At 34.8% G+C, this 21,613-nt stretch overlaps 1 protein-coding gene across 2 annotated transcripts; it reads right to left on the reverse strand.

Annotated features, from left to right (window-relative positions):
- Positions 1-5,131: 5,131 nt before the first annotated feature.
- LOC141713065 (ALA-interacting subunit 3-like) lies at positions 5,132-10,333 on the reverse strand. 2 transcript variants are annotated; one of them, XM_074516292.1, is made up of 9 exons: positions 9,860-10,333; positions 8,983-9,041; positions 8,811-8,885; positions 8,594-8,707; positions 8,401-8,471; positions 7,219-7,516; positions 6,072-6,361; positions 5,328-5,427; positions 5,132-5,216 (listed from the first exon to the last, which is right to left on the reverse strand). In XM_074516292.1, exons 1-8 carry the CDS (start codon positions 9,945-9,947, stop codon positions 5,364-5,366), a joined length of 1,059 nt encoding a protein of 352 aa, XP_074372393.1. In that variant the 5' UTR covers positions 9,948-10,333; the 3' UTR covers positions 5,132-5,216; positions 5,328-5,363. The 2 variants fall into 2 exon arrangements, with proteins under 2 accessions (XP_074372393.1, XP_074372392.1); XM_074516291.1 differs by having other exon boundaries at positions 5,132-5,427; positions 9,860-10,332.
- Positions 10,334-21,613: the final 11,280 nt, after the last annotated feature.

Genomic DNA, 21,613 nt, shown 5'->3' on the forward strand with positions numbered 1-21,613 from the left:
GTATTAAAATTCTGGAGATAATAAAGCTACAATAAAAGAAGAAATGAAGTAATTGCGCAGGTAAAGTTACCCTTATCACTGGCCTGAGAGAGACCAACTTTCTTCAACGAGAACTCCTCTAAAAGGGTCCAAGTGTTTGTTTTTCCGTCATCCGAAATGAGGGCTTGATAGGCCACCTCCTCCTCATCAGTTAGCCGGATGCTACCAGGACTACCATCTGACACTTTGCAAAAGGGCCTACGGAAGAGTGTGGCCCAATCACCCCCAGCCCAAGTCAGCCTAAAAAACTCGTCTCTCCACTTGGGGTTATTCTCAACTATAGAGTTACCATAAAAAATATGGGGAATTTTGGGCCGTTGACGAATTAAAACCCAGCCCGGTTGAGATAAAGAACTGTTATAAAACTTAAAATTTTTCCTAAAGACAGCTACGGAAAGAGGAAATTTATTTCTAAGACAGAGAACCATAAAGCAGATAATATTCCTCCATGCATTAGGAAGGAGTTGAAATGGGTTGATTTTTACGTCTGCAAGTAAGCGAGGAATAAATTCGTGAAATGGGAACCTAAGACCTGCTGTCAGGGCTCCTCGATAAATAAACAAAGTGTCGCCCTCCCAGTTACATGTCCTATCCTCAAGGGCGGCCGGGGTAATCCTAAGGTGGGGTGGAAGTCTATACGTGGTGCTCAAAGCCTCGATTCTACCCTCAAACTCGTGAAAAGTATTATCGTGGTTATATGAATCTATGTCAGATAAAGAGGGATATTCATCACCTCTAGAGTTTATCATATCAATTAAAGAAGTGTAGGGAGATTGTATTTGAATGGCAGTACCTCTCTTGGAAGTGTTCATCTTCCCCAAATGAGCTAGATCACGATCCGCCCTTGATATTTTTCGGATGAAGGCTTGAAACCCAGAAAAACTTGAAGGTGGTGGAACTACGGTGGCTGAAGTCACCGAAAATCGCCATTCTAGAGAGGAAACGTGAGAGAGAGTTGAGGAGTTTTGAGGCAAGTTTGAGAAGTGAGAAGTGAAATGAGGAATCTCACTTCTCAATTCTCTTTTATAGCCGAAAAGCTCGGGATACGAGGCGCCTAAAGCCCATAAGGCAAGGCCCAATTTGAGAAAATCCCACAAAAGGGAAGCTTCAGGAACATGCTAGAAGCGGGAATAGAAACTGACAGGTCAGAAATTGACCAGAATTTGGAAGAAATTATTCGATCAGAGTCCTGATCGAGAAAGGGAAGCACTGTGATCGAAAGTTCATTCGATTACAAGGGCAAAAAATCACTTAGTTCGATCAGAGTCCTGATCGAAAAAGAGAAGCACTGTGATCAAAAGTTCATTCGATTATAGGGGCAAAAAATCACTTAGTTCGATCAGAGTCTTGATCGAAAAAGAGAAGCATTGTGATCGAAAGTTCATTCGATTACAGGGGCAAAAACTCACTTAGTTTGATTAGAGTCCTGATCGAGAGAGGGAAGAACTGTGATCGAAATTTCATTCGATTAGAGGTGTAAAAAGTCACTTAGTTCGACCAGAGCCCTGATCGAAAAAGGATAAATTTCTGATCGAATCTTAGTTCGAACAAAAAGGAAGAAGCATGTTTAAATGGATTAGAATCCTGATCGATTTCGATCAGGATTCCTTGCTTACTCCATCTCTGACCTCACTGTAAAAAACACAGTCAATTCGATCAGGAATCCTGGTCGATTTTGTATAAATCCTGGTCGAAATTCTATCGACCAGAGAGACAGAATAACAGCTAGTTCGATCAGGATCCTGATCGATTCGAACAGGAATCCTTGTCGATTTTGGCACGAATCTTGGTCGAATTTCCATCGACCAGAGGGGCAGAGTGACAGCTAATTCGATCAGGACCCTGATCGATTTCGATCTGGAATCCTGATCGATTCGGCACATCTCTTGATCGATTTTTAAGCCAGAAATTGAGAATAAATCCAGAAAAAGGATAAATTCTGAAAATAAAGGAAAAAATCCTGAATATTAAGGAAAATTTCTTGTAAATCCCAGAAATTGAAGGAAAAATCCCGGAAAATACCAGAAAATTCCTAAAAAGAGAGAAAAATGTACGAAAATAAGAGGGAAGTTCTAAAATAACCCTGAAGTCGTGTGCAAGGCAAATCGTTGTGAATGTGTAGGTCGCTCCACACTTTACGCAAAAACGATACCCTGTAAGGGAACAAATGAACTTAACTTCTGCAAAATCTTTTACGGTTTTCCAGAAGTTGGGGGGCAAATGATATGGGCCTAAATATTGCCTAGATAAATAATTAATGTCGAATTAATTAGGCCTGATATGGTCCAGTAACGAAGCCCAGCTAACAAGGCCCAAAATTCTGAATATTAATTAATTATGTTCATAATTAATTAATAAGGGAGAAAAACAGCTATTAAGATGAGTCCTAGTGGGGATATAAATCCTTGTAGATTGGCCTCCAAGGAACCTCATGGGATAAGGAATCAGCTTCCTACTTCCCAGGACTCCAAAGTCCATTTTAATTCAGATACTTGCCCACCAAGTCTCCTAACTCAAGTCCAATTCAAGGACTCCCAACATCTATATAAGGGGTCTCACCCCCACCAATTAGAACTACGTTTTTTGGCTTGATTCTTTAGATTACAGAGATACGTAGGCATCTCTTATATGCAGAGTTAAGCTACGAAACACGAGAACAGCCATTAAAGACCTTGAGCTCCCGAACCTTAGTATTAAATACAGCAATCAATATACCCTAAATTTTTACCCATAACATTTATTTAAGGAAAAATAACATATATTGATCAATAATTTGAAAGAATTAACTAGTTCCACTGATATTTATAAAACTTTATCGAACTGAAATTTTTTAATTTTAGAAGAATAGTATATAAAATGTTATCAAATTATTATATGAAAAAATATTAGAGTCGTAATGAAAGAAACTTAAAAACGGTTTAAATAACGATATAAATACAAATTTTCTTTCGAATTCTTGAAAAAAAATCATGAATATCAATAATAAATCTTAAAAATAAATAATTCATTTTTATGTTACAACCATGATTGATACCCGGTAGCATAAAAAATAGATATGGATTGTTTGTCAGTGATAATGTGAATACCATATATAAATTATAGCTATTTATTTATTACATAATTTTAATTTTTGAATAATTATACATTCATGTTATTTAAGTAATCAATTATATCACTAGATGTTAATAATGATTATACATGTACATAAATCAGATATCTAGCATATAAATAATTGAAACCGTCATAATTTACTAAGAGATGTAACATACAATAATTTACATGCTAACACACACATACATACATATAACTTAATCTTATTTTGTTAACAATAGTGTAAATAAAAAACTAATATTTTTCCATACATACATACGTTGAATTTCAAAAACTAAATTTTTCATTAAAATCAACTTTAATATTAACAATAATGTAAATTTTACATTATTGTATATTATGATTGCAAGTCATTCTGACTTCAGTTATGCATTTTTTATCTTTTTAAATTGAGTAAGTTAATTGTAAGTTAGTAGTGGACTCAGTAATAATATAAAGCAGTACATATAGTTTATTTAAATAAAATTCAAGATTTTTTTATCGTAGGTAACCCGCAGCCGCTATCCTTGGGGTGTGCACTGGGTAAACCCTACGGGCTCACGCAATAGCCTGCAAACCATGTGAACCAATGTAAACCGCATTTAAGCAACAAGCTCTGACTCAGGAGGCATAATCATGAATTCTCCTCCCGTGGATTCGAATTGGTCAACTCCGTATTCAACATATATGTTAATTTGTAGTTTTTTATTTGTAAACATACTAGCGGCATTCTAAAGATTAAGTTTAATCATTTTGTTTTAAACGTACACTTACTACCCTATTTATATTCATTCATTAAATATAAAATAATGGGTAAGAAAAATATAATATAATAATAGTTGAGGGGATTTTCACTCCTAAAAGTGAGTAAGCATTCGAAACTCCTAATGTTATAAAGGAGAACATGGAGCTTGTTGGAGAGAAATTTTATCTCTATTTCTTCAAAATTTGACTCAAAATCCTATATAAGGATATTGTTGGAGTTACTCTACAAACATTATAATTGCATGATGTATAAAAAAATCTAAAAAATGACCCGTGTTTCGCACGGATTATTATACTAGTTTTGATAGAAATACAACTTTAATTATATATAATTTTTTTAATAAATTCGAACTCTTCTCTTTTATAAATTCGAACATCCATTTCAAATCTTAAATTTTAAAAATAAAATTGTAAAGTAAACTGTGACGATCTTAGAAGGGTCACCTAATTTCCGCATTTCACGGAGACATTATAATATTTTGTTAAAAATGAGAAAATATGCTACAGTTTTTAATTTATACCAACGAACATTTATACAATTTGAATTAGTTAAATACAATACTTTGTTAATTAATCGTTGAATGAACAAATAATCATTCTTGTTAAATAACCAGTTAGAGTAAAAATCCTACTACACGTTTATGTTATATTTTAAAAATTCTTCACATGCGATAATACAAAATGTTATCATATTTTTTCTAAAAATTAAACACCCGAGCCATTCTCTAGTTCAATTTGGTATTTAATTTAATTTTCTAGTGGAGCTTGATGGCCTCAATGTGGTCGAAGCCATTCCCAGTAAAGTCAGAGATGATTCTTACTTGGGTAGATTGTTCAGAAATTTTAAAGGACTCGAGGTCCCATAATGTTTAGTTTGTAAGGAGATCAACAAATTTAACATTAAAGGACTTGAGGTTTTAATGAGCAAATTTTGAACGAATTAGAGTAACTAGTTCTTTGTTGGTTGTGAAAAATGGTTCCTCGCATCCTTTTTTTCTTATCAATGTACTTGCTAAGTACTTGACTTTTTGATGAAATTTCATCTTTGGATTAAAAAAAACTGACATGATTCTTATTTATTCTTTTTCAAATTTACCATTTTTATTAATTTCATGCAATATAATTTATGAATTGCACACCGTCTATTACAGTATTCAAACAATGATAATTTAAAAGTTTCAAAAAAAAGTTCACTTAAAAGTTAAAAGATAATCTATACTACAAGTGACATCCATACTAGAGCAAAACAAACATAGCCTAAATTCAATAAAGTGATGCATATTTGTGTTATATTTCATCTGAAATTTATACAAACCTTCCAACTGCATAGAGTATCAAGTATCAACACACTAGAAAACATTGTACAATCAAAATGCTCTAAATACGTATTTGGTTTTATAAGACTTGCACAAGTACCAGATACACTAACTTACATTAAACTTTACGAACCAAGCACCGAAGAAACCCCATTAGCTTGTTAAACGACCGCCTGGATTCATGTTCCATGACAGATAGGAAGGATCTCCGAGGCGCCTGAAATAGTGAAAAATACTTAAATACAAGTCCCATCGAACACATACCATTGGTAAATGCTGACACGCAGCCAAGAGAATCAATAAAGCCACAGCCTGAACTTAAACTGAACCCCCCCCCCCTCCCCCTGCCCCCGCCCCCGCCCCACACACTTGCTCATCCAAAATAAATCTCGAATAAAAAAATCCAAGCATCTAGGAGGCAATAAAATAGATTCACATTCTAAAATATTTTTGAAAAAAAAGAGAGGAAATATTCATTTAGATGATCAAAAGGCTGCTACCAACTCAAAAATGCATTAATAACACATGGAAGCAGGCAAACAGCAAAATAAGCTGCTAATGGATACTAACTACTAAAAAACAAAGGTAGCCAAGAAAAGAAGTTCAGAAGTATAAGACGTATCCAGGAACATAAGGTCTGTCACTATCACATATTATCCGATAAATACCTGGCATATAATTGATGCAACTGATGCAACAATAAAAATCGGAGATTTTATGGTTAGTGATAAATTTCAGTTACAATACCAGTTAAACATTAAAGCTTTATCCATATTTCATAAACTTCATTTAATTGACTATAACATTTTTCTCAGGTGTGTTAGCAGTAGTATACGAAAACACAAGGAAGAAAATATATACCTTGGCTTAACTACATATATAACGGAAAATGCCATCACCAGTAAAAAGCACAATCCGCCAACAGTGAGATATGCAATGCCAATAAAATTATTCTTTCCACCAAGCCAGCTAGTGGTCGACAACACCAGCTTCTTTTTACCATTGAAGCTATAGGTGTTGTAATTGTTCTTCAGTAGCACATCAATAACTTCACCTTTCTTAAGATCCACCTCTATCTTTCCGTAAAGTTTCCTAAAAGTTGGAAGAGCGGCAGTTCTCATCCAGACAATGAGGTCTTCTTGTTTACTCAGCTATAATCCATCAAAATTATAACAATTTAACAGAAGGTATTAAACTTTAACCATCAAGAAAAATAAAGTCTCAAGCCATCAAAACATGTTATTACCATTTTTACAATAATAATGCACAATTTTACAAGAATTCATCAGCCAAATAAAAAAGAAAACAATATTGGTGGAATACCAGTTTGTGTCTTTAGTGGGAATAAGAAAATTTTAGAGTCACTAGAACCTATGCATAGAAAACAAAATCAGAATATATGTGGATCTATTAATTTATTTCTGGTAATGACATTACAAGTTACTTGAAGAAATCTTTTCCCGGATAAGCAAAATTAACAAGTCTCTTCTCTTTATCTCAATATATCATTTACAAGCCTTTATTAAATTACTTAAAGAGAACAAATCAAAGTGTTCTAGGGATCGCAAACAGGTTATTTATCAAATAGTAAGAACAGGAGTTTATTTATCAATTCCTTGTTTTTATAAAAGGTTTCAAAGTATATATATATATATATATATAATATAAAATTATATTTATGAAACAATAACATGAATTTTATAAAATGTATAATATACGTATACAAACATATAAAAATATAATACAGCAGACTTTGGATCGGTTTTTGGGTCGAGTTCGGCTAAGGTTTCCAATCGGGCTTCGGTTCAGTTTGTATAAATACCAAATCACCCGAACTCATTCGAGTTTAAAAGAAAAAACTCAAACCTGATAATTAGGTTTGGTTAAATTCATTCGGAACGGATCAGGTATCCATCGGTTCAGTTTAAATTGTCATCCTTATCTGCGGAGAACATCTATATACTACCAGTTACTTGATTCCACCTTGTTATTACAGTCAAATGCTTACCGGGATTGAGGAATCAAGTTTCGCACCGCCGATATAGCTTCCATTCTGAAAATTCTCAGGGAATACATCTTTCCCAAACTTGTGTTCCCTATCACTCTTCCACGAGATCCCCTTCTTGTTTATTTTCAGTGACTGGTTACTGCGGGAGAAGCTATATGTATCATTGAACATACTCCATGCTATAAGACCGCAAGGAACAATTGGCTTCCCATTAGCATCATCCTCGGGTTTACAAGAACTAATCTCGTTTTTATCTTTTTTATCTTTCAACTGCTGATCGCTCCGGCTCTTCACATATCTGAAAAGGAAGCATTATGATATAAAAGCATGTAACTTTCCAAGAATGACACCTATTTGATATATACCCGGAAAAGGTATCGATGTCCAAAGAGGACAATTGTATCTGTATATGATTCCAAGAGTAATGGACCACTGTGGTCCAATTTTTAACCGTTTTTGCATGCTTAATATGCATTCAAAGTTTCAAATGGGAAGAGCTAGATGTTGCGTTTTTCCCCTCTTTCTCTAGCTTTGCCCAGGCAAGTTTCAAATGTTAAATTAGTTACATATGCAGAAGTTGGTGATGAACTTCCACAAGTGACTTCCCTAATCCCTTTCCAGTATAGTGCAAATACTTCGTCACGCGTTTCGGAACTCAAATTATTTAGCAAGTCTAGCTCAAATATGAGAAAAATATAACAATACTAAGAGCATCTCCAACAGCTTCTTAGTTTATTCCCTAAATTTAATATAAAATATTGGATCTTAGTAACTTAAGACATCAATAGCTATTCCCAACTCCAACAACATTCCCTATATTCATTCATTATACAATATTTAATCATTAAAAAGTAACATTATTACATAAAGTGAAGAAAGAGAAAGTGTTTGTTTCAAATATATATTATAAAATAAAAGTTAGAAGAGCAGAGAGGTTAGCTAAAGATAAGGAAGGGGAAGAAGATCTTAGTGGATCTTAGTGATTTAAGGAATCACTAGGATACCGAGTAATTTTTTTCTCCATATTCCTTATATTAGACTTTAAGATATCCAAAATAGCTAAGTTGTTGGAGTTGCTCTAATACATAAAAATCTCGTAAATTACATTTAATACACAACTCGTATTAAGAATGACAGCACGGGTTAAATATTATTCCAATGCCATAGTAATGTTGTATATACCTGCGATGATTCTGATAAAAATTGTCAAGCTGATAATACACATAGATAGGATGATCCATGTCCTTTTTCACCTATAATTTTTGCACAGGAACAAAAAAATATTTTTAAGAAGTGTGTAGTTTATGTAATGAATCTTGACTAATATTACATACATTCACAGTGAGAACACTTTTGATCCAAAAACTATGTTTACCGTCAATCTCCTTGTGCAATCGTTATCTGTAGAGTTTTGAATATATTTAACTTTGTCGTTTCTTGATTCTTGCGGAATGCATTCATAATCATAGCGGTCAATGATTTCTACAACCTATTGACAAATAATAGAGCTCAAAAGTCAGTTAAAAGCTTAGTGATAAGATCCTACTATCCAGAAAGAAGTCTTTAGGAATAAATAATCATAAACTCTGTACATCTTTAGATGCAAGCAGCGAAACTACTCCAATGGGGATAAAAATAACGCTAACAAGCAGGAACGATGCGATCACCTGCAAATAGAAGCATTGTTATCACTATATACATGTTCCCAAACATGTTATTTAGTAAAAAGTTTCTGAAGTGCAAAAAATTTGAAATTATATTTACCCATCCAGGTGTTAGAATCGGCTTGCAAGCTGGAAGCTCCTGCTGAGTAAACTTTGAATCTGACATAAATACATAAGAATGTTTAGATATAAATTAACTACAAAGCAAGTAATAATTTACTTTCGACAAAATTCATCAAAATGTGCCATATTTGAGGCAATTTTTTTTTTTTTAAAAAAAGAGCATCATACATACAACAAATTGTTCAAACATTTTGCACAGACATAAAGGAACTGATAAGAACCAAAAACTTCCTGGTCACACTGCCAAAACATGATAGCTACATCAGCTAGAAAAAGACTAAATAATAATTTTTAAAAAATGGCTCAATTTTAATTTAAAAACATTGTCCATCTTGAATATAAACTTTAAGTGTACAAAATACAAAGCATCAAAACCACAAGGAAGTGCCAACTAACTCGTGTGAGGCAAACTGTTGAAGTATCCGTTACATGATGTCAACATCAGTTATTCCATTACCAACATGCCTCTAATTACTGCACTCTGCTACAAAGCAGTAAAATTTAAAAAAGCAACTAGAAACAAAAATTTACCAGCTCCTATAATCTAAAATCAAACAAAAAAACACGAAAATCAGCATTAAAATTTGACCATACCCAACCATAATTCCTTTCACATAAATAACTGCACAATATATACATAACCACTAAACAATAAAATCCAAAAGAAAAAAACAATTATAATAGCCGTATTATCAAATTGACAAATTCAATTAAATAGGTCAAAATAGAGAGAGAAAGAGAGAGATTAGAGAGAGGGAGAGAGGAGAGAAGGAGGGAGAGAGAGAGAGGGAGGGAGAGAGGGAGGAGAGGAGAGGAGAGAGAGAGAGAGAGAGAGAGAGAGAGAGAGAGGATACACTTAGGGCGCTTAGAATTGCGACGAGGCGCAGTGGAATCGGCCGATCCAGCGGGTCCGGAGCTCGAAGAAGGAGCGTCCGAGTTCATCACTAAGTATGCAACACACAATAATAATAATAATAATAGCCTCCGACACAAATTAAGTGCCTGGTAATTTTACTTAATTTTAAAATTTGAAAAAATGATGAACAAATGTGTGATGATACGATTCGAAATTATGGTTAGAAGAGAGGGGAGAAGAAAAGTGAGGAGAGAAAAAGAGAAAGAAAGTTCCTGGTAATATTACGAAAGAAAGAATGTTCTTCTTCTTGTACAAAAGAGAGCCTAATTGGCCTTTCTTTGACTTTGAAATCTTCACAACCCGATTGCCTCCTCTGGCGTGCTATACATACATGTCGTGTTGTATCTATAGTTGTTGTTTTCATTTCATTGGGACGGCCTTCCCCGTCAAGACGAAGATACGACCAACTACTAAAGACACGCCTTTTTTTTTAAACCAACTTTTACAAAATAATAACTTACCATATGCAAAGACAAATAATAAAGAAAAAATGTTCAAAATAGGCTCTCTTTTTTTAATTTTTAGCTTCAAGCCTCCGACATTTCTTTATTAGAATGTCCGGTGCGTTTTGTCCAAAATGTACATTTATAAAGAATATGCATCACGGAGGTGCGAATTCAAATATACATCTTTAGCCACTATATAAAAATAAATACGCAATTTCAAAATATGCATAATTTTTTATAAAAAATTATAAAAGTAAAATACACAAACATGCATAATTAGTAGAGGACAGCTCCGTCCGTATATAGGTAAATTAAGTGTTTTGATTTTTTCACCCTAATATAAATATATTGATATAAAGTTTGTTTTTTCAAGTTATTATTTATTTTTTAATTTTTTCTAACAAAAAGTTACAAAATTTTAATCTAATATAGGTGTAAACATAATAATTATATAAAACAAAACCATTTAATCACTCACGATATATCACAAGAAGGTTCGGAAATACCTGTCTCATCTTGTCTCGTTATCTTTTCACTGGCCATCGATCACTAACTCTTATTTACCGACTACTTGCTTCCCTTTCCTATGCCTCGCTTCTTCTGCTCAGACATCACAAGTGTATATTAATACTCATTCACACTTGATTCTATTCGTTATAAGCTTATATCTACCCTTCGTTTCACCCAAATCCGATTTTCGGATTGAAAGTTACGATTCAAATAGTCAAACAATACATATATACGCATATAACACATCAATCGGATCACATATAGCACATAACATGTAAGATATTCGATGAAAATACTTTTTCAAAGAGGATTCGGTGTTTAAAGATGAAAGACTCTAAAACAGAAGTCAAAGAAAAGTCAACTTCTAAAAAATTAAAACAGGATAAACCAGCTTTGATAAACATTGGCTTAATGACAAAAAAGCAGCTTAAGTATAAGCTGAAAGAGATTAAAAATGTGAACAAGGTAAAGGAAGGTAGGAAAAATAGGAATGGAAAGGAAGGTGTGAATAAAAGTAATAATTATACGTCTGTTCCTAATGCTCCTAGAAAGAAATGCTATAATTGTGGAAACTCTAACCATCTTGCTTCTTTTTGCTGGAAAAATAAAGATATAAACTCTTTACCTCCTAGATCAGGAGTTAAGAGTCAGTCTGTTAGGTTTAAACCACAAAATCCTTATTTTCATTGTGGTAGTTTATGGAATTCTATTTATACTTGTAAGGAATATCATATTTTGTACTATGATTATTATGAAATAAAACTTTCTTTAAAGAAAGTTAGTGTAATTCCTTCTAGTGTAAATTCTAATGCAAAGTCTGATATAAAGTCTGATAAAAAGCATGTTAGCATAAACTCTGAAACTAAATCCGCTGCAAATGCTAACAAACTTAACAAGGCCAAATGATCCAAGCAAGTCTGGGTCCTTAAAACTAATCAATAGTGGTCTTTGTGATTGTAGGGCAACATGAAAAATATCCTGGTTCTAGACAGTGGATGTTCAGGACATATGACTGGAAATAAAGCCCTGCTATCAGACTTTGTGGAGAAAGCTGGCCCAGGAGTTTCTTATGGAGATGGAAACATGGGAAAGACTCTGGGATATGGCAATATCAATCTTGGAAATGTCATAATTGAAACAGTAGCTCTTGTCTCAGGACTTAAACACAATCTGCTAAGTGTGAGTCAAATCTGTGACAGAGGTTATCATGTGGATTTCTTTGAAGAACACTGTGAAGTTGTAAGTAATTCTACAGGCAAAGTGGTTTTGAAAGGTTACAGACATGGTAACATATATGAAGCAGACTTTCAACAAATTCTGATGGTTCTGCAGATTGATATATTTGGTCCAGTCAATGTCATGTCTATTGTAATGAAGAAATATGCTATGGTTATAGTGGATGAGTTCACAAGATACACTTGGGTGTATTTCTTGCACAAGAAGAATGAGACTGCATCTACTCTAACTGATCATGTCAGACAGCTGGATAAGTTAGTCAAAGATTCTGTTAAAATAATAAGAAGTGATAATTGCACTGAGTTCAAGAATTCAATCATGGAAGAGTTCTTCAAAGAACAAGGAATAAAGCAGGAATTTTCTGCACCTGGAACTCCACAGCAGAATGAAGTTGTAGAAAGAAAGAACATGACTCTTATTTAAGCTGCACGAACTATGCTTGATGAAGCAAAGCTACCAACCTATTTTTGGGCTGAAGCTGTGCAGACTGCCTGTTTTCACAGAATGCTACACTCATAAACAAGCATGGAAAAACACCATATGAGATGGTGAAGAAAAAGAAGCCAAATCTGAAATACTTTCATGTATTTGGATGCAAGTTTTTTGTTCTTAAGACTCATCCTGAACAGCTGTCAAAATTTAATCTAAAAGCTGATGAAGGAATTTTTGTTGGATATCCACTTTCCAAAAAAACATTCAGAGTCTACAATATAAGAACAAGGGTTGTCATGGAATCTATCAATGCATTGTTATTCCCAGTAAACTAACAATGAGATTTACATAAGGGGGGTTGAATGTAAATCTCAAAACTTTTTCAAGTTTTGAGCAGTTTCTAAGGCTAAGTGTTTTAGTGAGCAAATGTGTGTGAATTGCTTGAAGCTAATACAGACATATATATATATTCAAACACAAATGTAAAGAACACAAAGAACTTAAAAACTTTTCTGGTGGATTTGTTGTTCCACCAGAGCTGTGTTATTTCAGAAAATCTGTGATTCAAAGAATTAAATCACAGTTGCGTCCTAGTACAAACTAGATGATTTTCTCTCTGAATTTTTCTAAACAGCTCTGGAAAATTCACCATCTAATTACTAGCTGCCACTTGGTTTATATATCACCAAGTTTACAAGTGAAGATAAAACTGTAAAATACAATTAAAAGGCTCTTCACATGTTTCTTCTTCACTTCTCTATCCAATGTAATTTAGGTTTAGCTGAATCTTTGAATACTTCTTTGTTTGCACCAGAATGGAAATGCTGCATTTTCTTGATTCCTCCTAGAGGCTGCCACATTCCAGTTTGTCTCTGTCAACCCATGTGCCTCTGTCAGCTTATGAATTGTCACTATCAACTGCTATTGAACTAAGCATCCGTTGAAGCTTTCATCCGTTGATGCCTTATCCGTTGAAGCTTTATCCGTTGATGCATTAGCAGTTGAAGCTTTATCCGTTGATGTACTCATCCGTTGATGGATGTTATCCGTTGAAGCTTTAGAGACATCCGTTGAAGCTTTGTTTCTCATCCGTTGAAGGTCTTTACTATCAGTTGATACTACTTCACTTATACAAAATTACAAGACATAGAATATTTACAATTAGCCCTCCTATTTGCATATCCACTAGTAGTCAACATGACTGATAATTTCCCACAACATCTAAGAATTATAACTTAAATACAGAGAATGAAATGTGCTACAATACTAAACTTATTTCTAAGTAAAGCTACTCTTTCAACGGATAGCTAGAATGGTCTTATCCGTTGAGGCTACAAATACTAGATTTCTACTTAAGTGTTTTGTTTAACTTATCATCAAACTAATACACATATTCCTAACATGTATCTTTTGATGATAAAAATATTACTGGACTTGAAGATTTCAATGATCATGATCAGCTGAGATTTGAAAATAAAGATGTAAATTTTGATTATGTAAATTCTGATGACCTAAATCCTGATCCTGTAAGTTCTGATGGGTTAAATTCTGATGTCATTGAAACTGTGGTAACAGCTCCAAAGGAGAATGCACCTGTTTAGGGGGAGCAAGCTGATGATCATACCACATCTCAAGACTCTCAAGAAGCATCAGAACCAGTCACTAGCTCTCAAGTTCTAATTCATCAAGTTCCGATGAGCTAAATTCTGACAATTCTGGAAACTCTAATTCTTCAATTTCTGAAGGATCCAACTCAAATTCTGGAATCTCAGAGAGCATAACTTTAGGGGGAGCATCAGAAAATGCTGATGGAGACAGCATGGATCATGGAGGAGGATCCAGTTCTTGAGATCAACTTCCATCTGTAAGGAAGTGGACTAAATCACACACACCTGACTTAATAATTGGAGATCCCGAAGCAGGTGTCAGAACTAGAATAACAACAACAAATAAATGTCTCTGTCATTCCTTTCTATCTCAGACTGAACCAAAGAAAGTGGAAGAAGATCTTCAAGATGCTGATTAGGTGCAAGCAATGCAGGAAGAGTTAAATGAATTTGAAAGAAATAAAGTCTGGACCCTAGTACCAAGACCAAAGGACAGAGCAATTGTTGGTACAAAATAGGTGTTCAGAAATAAAACTGACAGTGATGGCATAATTACAAAAAACAAAGCAAGGCTGGTTGCTAAAGGTTACTCTCAACAGGAGGGTATTGACTATGATGAAACATTTGCTATAGTTGCTAGATTGGAAGCCATAAGAATCTTTTTGGCTTATGCTGCTCACAAGAAGTTTAAAGTCTTTCAAATGGATGTGAAAAGTGCTTTTCTCAATGGAGAATTGGAAGAAGAGGTATATGTTGAACAACTTCCAGGCTTTGTAGATCCAAAATTTCCAAATCATGTCTATAGGCTTGACAAAGCACTTTATGGCCTTAAGAAAGCTCCTAGAGCATGGTATGAGACTCTGGCTCAATTTCTTCTGGAAAGTGGATTTCACAGAGGCACAATTGATAAGACTTTATTCTACCTCAACAATGGAAAGGACTTACTTTTGGTACATATATATGTTGACGATATCATCTTTGTCTCTACAAATACAAAACTTTGTGTAAGATTTTCCATGTTAATGCAGTCAAGATATCAAATGAGTATGATGGGAGAGTTGAGTTATTTTCTGGGACTTCAAGTCAAAAAAAATGAAGAAGGTACTTTTATCAGTCAATCCAACACCAGAAATCTACTCAAGAAATTTGGAATGCAAGACAGTTTTACTGCATCAACTCCCATGGCCACTGCCACCAAGTTAGATAAAGATACTGGAGCATCAGTAGATATTACTAACTACAGAGGTATGATTAGCTCTTTACTATATTTAACTGCAAGTAGACCAGATATCATGTATGCTACCTGTCTTTGTGCAAGATTTCAGGCTGATCCAAGAGAACCTCATCTAATAGCTGTGAAAAAAAATTTCAAGTACCTCAAGGGTACAGCTGATCTAGGATTATGGTATCCTAGGGAATCAGATTTTAAGCTAATAGGTTACTCAGATGCAGATTTTGCAGGATGCAAAATAGACAGGAAATCAATTTCCACATCAACTGCAGAAGCAGAATATATTGTTGCAGGAAGCTGTTGTGCATAGATTCTTTGGATGAAGAATTAGTTACTGGACTATGGGTTAGAATTTTCTAAAATACCTGTTTACTGTGATAATCAAAGTGCTATTGCCATGACAAGAAATCCAATTCAACACTCATTGAAAAAGCATATCAGCATTATGTACCATTTTATGAGGGAACATGTGATTGAAGATACAGTGGAATTGCATTTTGTTCCAACAGATCAACAACTAGCAGATATATTCACAAAACCACTATGTGAAGCTACTTTTACAAGACTGGTAAATGAACTTGGAATGGTTTCAGGTTCTTTCTCAAAATCTGTTTAGTTTTTGATTCTCATACATCAGTCTTTATGATCAGTGTTTACAGATTTTCTTATCTCAATGTAATATGTGCTTAAATTGTAACATATTAAACACTACTTATTATCTTGATTGATTCTATAAACTCTGAAAGTGTTTTGAATGTTCTGTGACTATTCAATCCAATGGGGATTATCTTGTTAGATGCTGACTTAGTAGTCTTTAACAAACTATGTATCCCATGTTTGAATTAGTTATTTATGTGAAAATCAATAACACAAGCAAATTCTGATTTTGATCATAGTCAAATTTACTTCATGTATCTTATTACTAAGTCACAAACTAGATTATTGCTTCTTATCTGTCAAATTCTGATGTCAGTAAATCTTAAGGATGAACTACATGCTTGAAAAGCCTCACTTATCTGAAGAAAATAAAAGAAAAAAAAATTGAAATCCCGTACTCCTTTGAGATCTAGAGTAATTTATGTGAAAGGGAAGAGCGAAGTGCATTGCTGGTATTAAGTTATATGCATTAGAAAAGCAAATTTATTTTTCTTGGTGACTTTTCACATTCTCTGATTACTAGAGAAATATTATGATAATAACATTAATTCTGATGGCAGTTGTAACTTATTTACACTGAGAAGCCCTTGTCAAAAAAATTTCAAAAGATGTATAAAATAAGCACAATCAGTTGAGGTGGATTCTTGCATAACTTTATTCTACAGTAGACTTCACAATTCAAGACAGATTTTAAGCATTTTTCTTAGTTATGCCTTATTTTTAAGATATACTGAAGTTTATCAGACTTTAATTTTTATCTGATCATTTGCACATACACACACTATCACTCCATATGAATGATGAAAATTATTGTGGTGATTAAGTTGTTTCTGATAAACAGTTAAGTATTATTTGCATAAATTCTGAGGACAAGTTCTAATTATGTTCTGATGATTAAACTCTGAAGAAACCAGCCAGTATTTGTGTGAAGAAACACAGAAACAGTCATTCACTTTTTGAGTACAGAAGCCATGTTTTGATGACCGTTAAATTCTGATAATAATCAAGTTCTAATGCAAATCCTGATGCTTGCGTGGCATTATTTATTTACTTGATTTATTTTTAGTATTTACTGTAACAGTTATATTTCACAGAAAAATAATTAGGTGAGATAAAAACAGTCATAATCATTTGTTAGTGGGTTGCGTGTTGGTTTTGGTATGTGCATGTGTGCAATAATTACTGCATATTTACCGTGCCCACTATTTATGTTTTGACTGATTACATGCTGCCAAGTGTAAACACTGCCGGTTCTAATTCAAAAGAGACATTACCATGTGCAGAGTATAAATATCAGAGATAAAAGATTATACAATCTCCTGACGTATACGAAGGAGTGCCCACTCTTTTACTCTATTCTCTCTCTCTCTCTCTCTCTCTTATTTTCTTACTCTCTTATTTTCTGACGTTCTCTTACAGGCATTTTATCAAACACTTTGCAAACACAAAATTTTCACTTGATTTTACATCAGAAATGGCACCAAAGGATGTTATTTTTAATGGAGCTAATTTTTTCCCAAACAACTACTCTGCTATCTTGAACAAGGATGAAGCTCCTTCAGAACTTCACTTTGTTCAGGATTTCTTGGCTCACAGTGAGATTGGGTATGCTCTGACCCAAGCTCAAGCAATCTCTGGTAAACAAGAGCTGGAGTTCTGGAAGACTGGAATCTATGATGATGGAGGTGAAACTGGATCTCCAAGCATCATCTTCTCATCAGGAGAAGATGAGTATTTGGTAACTGTTACTACAGTGAGGCATGCTCTTCATCTGCCTGAAAACTGCACTTACAACTCAGCACCTGGAGAATCTGTTCTTCAGAACATGATGGCAAGCTTGGGATATGAGAAAAGCTTGTCCAAGCTAGGACAGTTGAAGAGGCCTTACATCAGAAGGGAATGGAGCTTCTTCTTTGATTGCATCACAAAGACTTTTGCTAACAAATGTTCCAATTTCGATGCCATTCCAATCATGAGTCAACAAATAGGGTATGCACTTCTTAATTAGAATCATTTTGATTATGCATCTGCGGTGTTAGGCTATATTGGTGACAGAATGAAGGAAGATGCAAATGTAGTATATTTTGCTAGAATCTGTCAATTAATTTATAGTTATTGTTGTTCTGATAAGCCACAAGTGTTCAGTGACCTAATGGAACCTTTTAAGTTACATAAAATGCCATTTACTAACTTGTTATCTGCTGATAACAAGAAGGTACTAAGACCTCTCCAAATACCCCAATCTGTCAAACAGTTCTTAGTCAACACTATCCCAGACACTTACACAGCCATATTCCCTGATGTAGCACCATCACAACCATCCATTACTCAACAACCATAGTCTACCTCACAACCACCAACATCAGCACTTGTTGTCAGCACTTCACAGTCCAGACCCAAATCCAAAACCAAACCAACCTCTGGTACTTCTCAAAAGGTGCCAGTTGTATAATTTGACACATCCTCCAGACCCAAAACCTCAAGAGCTAAATTTGTTCCTCAATCTTCACCAAGGAGAAAGAGAAAGCTGATTCTGAGAGATGAATCAGATGAGGAAGAATAGGTCCAGGTTCCTACATCAGAACCTGTGACAGAAGAAGCTGAAAAGTCAACTTTTCATAAGGAGAAAACAGCTGAAGCTTCTGGCATTCAGAAAAGAAAGAGGTCTTCATATTCTGATACAGATCATGTCACCCCTCCATCTAGAAAATCAAAATTCAGGAAGGTGAGAGCAGGTGTGCATATTGCACAAACTCAATCTGAGGATGCTGAAGATGCTGAGGAAGGGGATCAGGAATCTCTAATCTCATCAGAACCTATCATGATTGAAGCCCTGCCAGCAGCTGAAGAAGTTCTGATTCAAGAATCTGAAATTCCTGAAGTCCACAGATCAGAACCTGTACAAGAATCTGTGATTTCTCCACCTCACTCTCCAATCAAAGCTACAGATGATGTTGAAGAACAAGAAACAAGTCTTGAAATAGATATTCATAATTTGAATATACCTACTATTCTATATCTGGAAGCTCCAACTACAAAATAGCCAACTCCTGTTACTTCTCCAATTTTACAGGCTGAGATACCAACAACACCAATTCTTGATCTTGGAACTGAAGATCAGAATTTAGACAAAGCTGCAACTGCTTCAGAGTCTCCTACAGCCACACACACTTTGTTGTTATCTGAAGATGAGGAGATTCTAGCAAGTTCTGAAGAGTCAGCTCCAGTAAACACTCCAGTGCCTACAGGAAATGATGCCTTATTCCAGTTTGAGGAAGAGGCTGCTCCAGTTCCATGGGAGGAAACCTTTAGAGGGGCTGAGTGGGTGCATAAATGGAATGATGCTGATTTTATTCCCAGCCCACATGTTCTGACAAAACATGTTTAAAAGCTGATGAGTTGCTGACAAGTTCTGACTTCAAGCATCAACTAATGGTCACTGCTCTCAGTACAAGAACTCTACAAGGTCAACACATCAAGACTCATGCAAAGGTTGATAAACTTCAGGAAACAGCTGATAAGCTAGCCATGATGCAAGATCTAGATAAGAAGAGGTTTATCAGACCAATTCAAGAAAAAGTGGATGTTATTGAGCTTGTTCAAGCCAATCAGCAGGCCCAACTGGATGAGGTATTACAAAATCAAGCTACTCAACAGACTCAGTTAAATGAGATCCAATCTTCAGTGGAATTCCTTCTTTCTCTACTCCTGACAGATGATGCCAGAAAGGGGGAGAAGGTAGTTAAGCCCAAATGCTCACCAAGCCAAACACTGAAGAAAAAGGATGATCATGGAGATGACCAGGGTAACTCTGAAAAGAGTATAGGTCAAAGTCAAGGGAAGTAGCTGAGCAGAATTCCCACTCAACAGAAAAGTTCTCATTAGAGAATGTCTGGTAGCAAGAACTCTGATAGATCTGCTATGCAAGGAAGGAATACGGAAGGAAAGAAGCCAACAGATCAGGATGTTCCTTTGTTGATCACAAATGCTGATACTTCAAATACTGATGATCAAGTTCTAACAACTACTTCTGATGTGATAGTCCAAGCTGGAAGCCAAGAGTCACAGAAGTTTTTGCAGACTTCAAAATTCAAAGGAAAGAAAGCAGCATTCTTCTACAAAGATCCCAAAATTCAATCTATTGATGAAGAATTGGCCAAGAGACTATTCCTTAATGATAATCCAGGAGTGGATTTAGAGGAATTAAGAGAAAAAGAAGCTAAATTTGCTGCTGAGAAGAGCAAACCCAAGTCAAAAGCTTCTGATGCTAAAAAGCCACCAAGGCCAAAAGAAAAGGGGATTGTGATAAGAGAAAGATCTGCCACAGAGATTCCTAGATCAAGAACTAGATCTCAAACTACTACTGATCCCAAAGACAGGGGAAAAGGAAAAGTTGGGGAGACAGTCAAGAAACAGAAGATGAAGATTCCTCAAATTCTGATGGATCCTGTGTGCAAGATGGTTTAAGTCTTTGATGATGTTGGTGGTGAAGATGAAACAGTTGAAACTATGAAGAGAAAGAGGATGACAGAAGAATCTAAGATAACCTCTGACATAGCTCAAGTTGTTCAGTGTGAAAAAGTTCAGAACTTAATAAATCCTGAAGATATTTTAGATAATCAATCTACAGATGAAACTACAAATCCTGACCAATTCATCAAGACATCAACCTCTGACACTGCTCAAGTTGACATAGACAGCTTAACATTAGAAGACAAAAAGAAGCTACTATCGAACAAGTCTATTCCAGTTCAGCCTAAGACAAATCAGATGTTGAATCAACTTGCAGCATTTGGGGTAAAAGCCAAGCAAACTAGAGACACTTCTGGATTAGGTTCTGATAGAGAGAAATTCCATACTGGGATAGAAGTTGATATTAGAGATCCATTCGCATTGAATGACAAGCCATATGAAGAGATCACACAGAAGCACCTTGACAAAGTGCTTTCTGCTCAAGTAGTGATGGATACTCATGATGATTATGAAGAAAACGAGAAATTGATCTTATTTCTAATTGATGGCAGAACTTATAGATTATCTGACTCTGATGTGCTGAAGAAATCTGTCAAAGAGCTCCAATATATTAATTATCTACTGGAGGTAAATTCTGATGTTACCAGGAAATGGTCAGAATATATTCTGAAGGTAATAAGAGATTTACTCAGAATTTCTGGTATAAGAATGACAGAGTATACTCCAATGATGACTGAGGATGATGGAAGGGAAATTCCTATGAGGAAGAATTCTGCTAAGGTAGAAGTAATTCTAAAAGGAAGATGATTATGCTATAATGGAGATTCTACACATCCAAGGGTAATCAGACTGGGAGATGGACTTGAAAGAAATCCAATTTATGTGATACTGAAGATGAAGAACTGCAGCAAGTCAAAGCTCAGTTACTTGAAGTTAAAAGAAATGCAGAGACCAAGCTGGTATCAGACTTTGTAAGGAATCATTATGGATTCAGGCTGATTCAGTGAATTTGGTAAAAGCTGCATGGACTGTAAGTTATATTTAGTTGTACATATAAACTCTCATTGCATTTGTACTTAAATGTTTTTGACATCATCAAA

This window comes from Apium graveolens, chromosome 3, assembly GCF_009905375.1.
Source record: "Apium graveolens cultivar Ventura chromosome 3, ASM990537v1, whole genome shotgun sequence".
Lineage (NCBI taxonomy): Eukaryota > Viridiplantae > Streptophyta > Magnoliopsida > Apiales > Apiaceae > Apium > Apium graveolens.

Excerpts from the sequence above, each read along its gene's own strand:
- LOC141713065 (XM_074516292.1), bottom strand. The coding sequence starts at position 9,947 with ATGAACTCGGACGCTCCTTCTTCGAGCTCCGGACCCGCTGGATCGGCC. Across the intron at positions 6,362-7,218 it reads AACTTGATTCCTCAATCCCG|CTGAGTAAACAAGAAGACCT; the intron begins GTAAGCATTTGA and ends GATGGATTATAG. Across the intron at positions 5,428-6,071 it reads ATATATGTAGTTAAGCCAAG|GCGCCTCGGAGATCCTTCCT; the intron begins GTATATATTTTC and ends TCACTATTTCAG.